Raw genomic sequence first — 5,600 nt, 5'->3', positions numbered from 1 at the left:
ATTGTAGGAACTTAAGATGTAAAGGAGTAAGAATCTGATTAGAGGCCATGTCTGAATTAATGAAGGTAGGTGGTTTATTGAAATTCTGATTAAGTGGCAAGGAAAATAAGACAAAAAAAAAAAGGAACCCAACTGTGATTGGCTGCATTTGTATTCCTATTTTCTTTGTTTTCTACAAAAACAATTTTCAGAAGATTAATTAACTTTCTAAAGTTAATAATGGAAAAATTTCTTGTAAAATGCAGTAGAATTTATATGACACATTTTGGCTTATTCCCTTAGGATTAAGTACCATTTTATTGAGCCTAATTTAAATGCTACAGTGTGATACTTACAGAAATCAGTTAATCAAATAAGTCTTCTTCTAGAAGGGGAGTTAACATGTCTAGAGCAGGGAGTCCAAGAGCTGCACAAAGTCAGGATTAATAATAATCAGGGAGTATAATTGCTTTACAATGTAGTGTTAGTTTCTGCTGTATAACAAAGTGAATCACCTATATGTATACATATATCCCCATACACCCTCCCTCTTGCGTCTCCCTCCCACCCTTCTAGGTGGTCACAAAGCACCAAGCTGATCTCCCTGTGCTATGCAGCTGCTTCCCACTAGCTATCTATTTTGCATTTGGTAGTGTATATATATGTCCCTGCCACTCTCTCACTTCAGCTCAGCTTACCCTTCCCCCTCCCCATGTCCTCAAGTCCATTCTCTACGTCTGCATTTTTATTCCTGTCCTGCCCCTAGGTTCATCAGAACCTTTTTTTTTTTTTAGATTCCATATATATGTGTTAGCATACGGTATTTGTTTTTCTCTTTCTGACTTACTTCACTCTGTATGACAGACTCTAGGTCCACAGCAGAAACTAGTACAACATTGTAAAGCAATTATACTCCAATAAAGATGTTAAAAAAAAACCCAAAAAGGCTCAAAGATATTCAGCTTAAGTGGAAAAAACCTAAAGAAAATTTTAGATAGATTAAAAGAGACCTTGTTTTGAAGGGGAAGAAAAGCCAGATGGCAGCAAAGACAGAATTCTCCCTACCCTCTTCCTTTTAACTTACCCAGTACTGGCAGGCCTAAGTAACACAGCATATTAGCAATTTTGATAAGAAGGGACTGTAGCAGGAAAAAGAAACAGAGTTCTTTATAGAAACTATTGAATATTTACATTAAAAACTTGCTAGAATGATTCCACAAATGAATATTTCAGTAGAGGCTTATTAAAAGAGAGGTGTTAGGTTTAAACATACATGAAAAGCAAAAATTACAATTTAAAATAGGTGATTCATCAGCCTTCTTCAGCTTCTCAGTTTCAGAGGAATATTTTAGAAGAGATTGTCTATAAGCAACATAATCCATTGATTTGCTGCTACACCAAAATGATTTTGCTGCTCTCTTTAACTTCATAATCTAATAAAAACGATAGGCTGTGGTCCTGATTCTTCCTACAGTATGAAGAGGAGCCTATAAAATATATCCCACCCCCTTTCATGCAGGATGCATCCTTCTGTTAAGGACCTTAACCCTCCATGTTGCACCATGCAATGATTCTGCCCACTTTCACCATTTGACTGCTGGTAAAAAAGTATATTTTACTCTTTTCCACAAAGTTTGAATCCTGTTTTATCTCTGATTATAATTAACACTTGTTTCTGCAAGATTAGCAAAATGATGACAATTGATGAAGTTCTGTAATGGGCACATGGATGTGTACTGCATTATTCTACTTTGTGTTTGAAAATTCTCAGAATAAAAAGTTTAAAAAAAAATAATCAGGGAGGCATCAGAAGAAGAGCTAGAGGAAGATCATTTATTTGAAAAACTCCAGGAAATAAGAATGTGAGAAAGAGAGATGCTGACAAAGTTGTACAGCAGAAATGTCAGAGCTGCTCTCTGACATTTATGAGAGGAACTCATAAAGGCTATAGCGGTGAAAGGATTAGACAAAGAGTTGAGGAAGAACTGTATTGATTACCTGCCAGAAACCTGACTCCTTGGACAAACAGCATCAGCATCATGTGGGATCTTGTTAGAAATGCAGTTTTGAAGGCCCTGCCCCAGATTTACTGAATCTCAAACTCCAGAGACTGGGACCCAATAATCTGTGTTTTAACAAGCCCTCCTGGTGACTCTGAGGCAAACAGAGTTCCAAAACCACTCGTTTAGAATTTCTAAGGAGATTGTAGCCTCCATTCTTTATCTGAAGTTGTCTTAGTTGCCCTTTACAAATGGGTAAGTGTTGATATAAATAACTTAGATATACAACTCCTTCTCAGTTACATATGGGACTATTTGTATTATGGGTCTCATGTATTCAGATTTCTTCTGTCACTCAATTTGCTTAGGAGAAAGCCATCAGCACCTGCCTTCAATGAATATGAGAAAAGAAAAATTAAATTTAGTACTGGTAACTCAAACACTAGGATATTAAATATGCTGCACTCCAAGTTTTTATAATATATATATACATAATCTTATATGTATACACACACACTTCATAAGAAGTATTTGATATAAAAATATCAAGTATTTTAAATTTTGTTCTATCAGTTCCAATTAGTAAAACATAACCACTTTAAAGTAAAAATAATTCAAGGAATATAGAGGTACAATAATAGTTATAACTATAGCTAAGAATGAAGTTTCAGGTTTCCATCTTTTCTCTGTCTTTTCCAAAGATGCAGGTAGCTACTAAAGAACTATTAAAGAAGGAGAAAAGTGCTGATTTTGGAAAATAACAACTATTTATAAAAACGATTAATCTTATTTAATTACACCCTAATTGCTCGTATTTGACTTGCAATTAAGTAATAACATGGACTGAAGTAAAAATTATAAGCCATGTTTGGAGGGTTCCCTTTCAAAAGTAAGGTTACATGGTCATTACGATGGCATCTTGTAAAGAATAATTTCCATTTCAGGGTGTGTGACGTTATGAGTTTTTCTTACTGGCAAGGTTCACCTCGTTCAGTGGTTTATTTCAGTCATATACGTCATTATAATTATGGGCAGTGTTGTATGGTTATTTGGTTCCAACTAGTTTTATTTCGTCTTTTTAAACCAAACTAACTACTTATATCCACAAAGACTACTAAACACTCTGATATTTTCCTAACTTCATAAAATGATCATGGAATGCTAGAAATACACTAAAAATATTTTAATTTTGTTTATTTTTCTTTTTATAACCTTTATATCCTGATATAAAATACATTGAAAGTTCCTTTAGTCTCCACAAGCCCAATGAAAATGTTCTCAGTGTAACTAAGTACAAAATTGTTTATGATTTTGAATACTGCCTTTAAAATGATATTTTCTTATATTACATTATATAATGCACAAATATATACTAATGACACGTGCTTTTAAACTTTTTCTGCTGTAGACAAAGAGAAAAACATAGCTAATATTAATATAGGTTTTAAACACTTTCATAATAGTAGAGATTTTAGTGATAGGTTATTTTATGCATAAAAATTGTTTTATTTGAGCCCTATTTTAAGAAAATGTTTTTAAAGCTATTGTTTTTTACTGTTCTTATTGTATTTCTTAAATGTAAAGAAAAAGAAAATCTGCTATCTGAACTCCATGTTTTTAATCCATAGACTATTCTGGAAAAAGATACATGTATACTTTAAAAAAAATTATTCTGAAAGGAAGAGAAAAATCTTTGAAGCCTTCTCTGAACTGTTTTTCCTCTCCTTTGTTACAGGTTTCCATTCTTTCAGCTATATTAATCTTTTAAATCAAACAAAAAATGGATTTCTTAAACTCATCTGATCAAAACTTGACCTCGGAAGAACTGTTCGACAGAATGCCATCCAAAATTCTGGTGTCCTTCATTCTCTCTGGGCTGGCGCTGATGACGACGACCATTAACTCACTTGTGATCGCTGCCATTATTGTGACCCGAAAGCTACACCACCCAGCCAACTACTTAATTTGCTCCCTTGCAGTCACAGATTTTCTTGTAGCTGTCCTGGTGATGCCTTTCAGCATTGTGTATATTGTGAGAGAGAGCTGGATTATGGGGCAAGTGGTCTGTGACATTTGGCTGAGCGTTGACATCACGTGCTGCACTTGCTCCATCTTGCATCTCTCTGCTATAGCTTTGGATCGGTACCGGGCAATCACAGATGCTGTTGAGTATGCCAGGAAAAGGACTCCCAAGCATGCTGGCATTATGATTACCATAGTTTGGATTATATCTATTTTAATCTCTATGCCTCCTCTATTCTGGAGGCACCAAGGAACTAGCCGAGAGGATGAGTGCATCATCAAACACGACAACATTGTTTCCACTATTTACTCAACATTTGGAGCTTTCTACATCCCATTAACCTTGATTTTGATCCTCTACTACAAAATATATAAAGCAGCAAAGACGTTATACCACAAGAGACAAGCAAGTAGGATTGCCAAGGAGGAGCTGAATGGTCACCTTTTGGGGAGTGGTGAGAAAAGCATTAGACTGGTCTCCACACCGTACATGCTAGAAAAGTCTTTATCTGATCCATCAACGGACTTTGATAAAATTCATAGCACAGTGAAAAGCCCCAGGTCTGAATTCAAGCATGAGAGATCCTGGAGAAGGCAAAAGATCTCAGGCACAAGAGAACGAAAAGCAGCCACTACCCTGGGATTAATCTTGGGTGCATTTGTAATATGTTGGCTTCCTTTTTTTGTAAAAGAATTGGTTGTTAATATCTGTGAAAAGTGTAAAATTTCTGAAGAAATGTCAAATTTTTTGACATGGCTTGGATATCTCAATTCCCTTATAAACCCACTGATTTATACAATCTTTAATGAAGACTTCAAGAAAGCATTCCAAAAACTTGTGCGATGTCGATATTAGTTTAGAGAAGTTTATTATGGAAAGATTGGGGTTCTTTCGAGGTGAAGTAACTAAATGAATGATAAAGAATAAAACATTTAGAAGGACATAAATTAAAGCCACTAGAATATTAATATATATTTTAATAGCAAATACATATAAAATGTATTGATTTAAAGACTTTTTTGACCATTATTCTAGAGTATGTGAAATTAGAAAATAATTTATTGTTTATAAACAATATTTTGCCTATGCAATGTCCCTAAAAACTAACTGGAAATATATATATATATATATATATATATATATATATATATATATATATAATTATTAACAGTGATTTTTCAGGTTTATATCTTAACAACTACAGAAGAATTTTCAGTTAACAACATACCTCCATCCATAATTTCTATATAATCTTATTGTTTTATTATATGATTCTATTATTTTATAGACAAGATAAAATTCACCACAAAGCACACATTTCTCCTACCTAACCACTCTTGTCCCCTCTCCATCTTACCCTAGGCAAAATAGGAGGCGGGAAGGAGCTAAAAAAAAAAGACTCTTACTTAGTGTGACCAGAGGAAACATAAAAGTCAGAGGTTGATACTGTCTTTGTATTTTGATAGTAAGGAGTAATCATAAAATGAGCTAGGTACTGCAAAATAATTCTGGATACTGAACTTGTACATATTTACCATATTCTTTTTGTTTAATATGAATTCCTAGAAGAATATTTTCTTAATCATATATTATCAACA

General features: G+C 33.9%; 1 protein-coding gene across 1 annotated transcript; it reads left to right on the top strand.

Annotated features, from left to right (window-relative positions):
• The first annotated feature begins 3,759 nt into the window (after window positions 1–3,759).
• Window positions 3,760–4,857, top strand: HTR1F (5-hydroxytryptamine receptor 1F). The gene has a single exon (XM_004321395.3). The coding sequence runs from the start codon at window positions 3,760–3,762 to the stop codon at window positions 4,855–4,857; it is 1,098 nt and encodes a 365-aa protein (XP_004321443.1).
• The last annotated feature ends 743 nt before the right edge of the window (window positions 4,858–5,600 follow it).

Source organism: Tursiops truncatus, chromosome 4, assembly GCF_011762595.2.
Source record: "Tursiops truncatus isolate mTurTru1 chromosome 4, mTurTru1.mat.Y, whole genome shotgun sequence".
Lineage (NCBI taxonomy): Eukaryota > Metazoa > Chordata > Mammalia > Artiodactyla > Delphinidae > Tursiops > Tursiops truncatus.
Note: the sequence above shows the minus strand (reverse complement) of the source record. Positions and strands in the feature narration are given on the sequence as shown.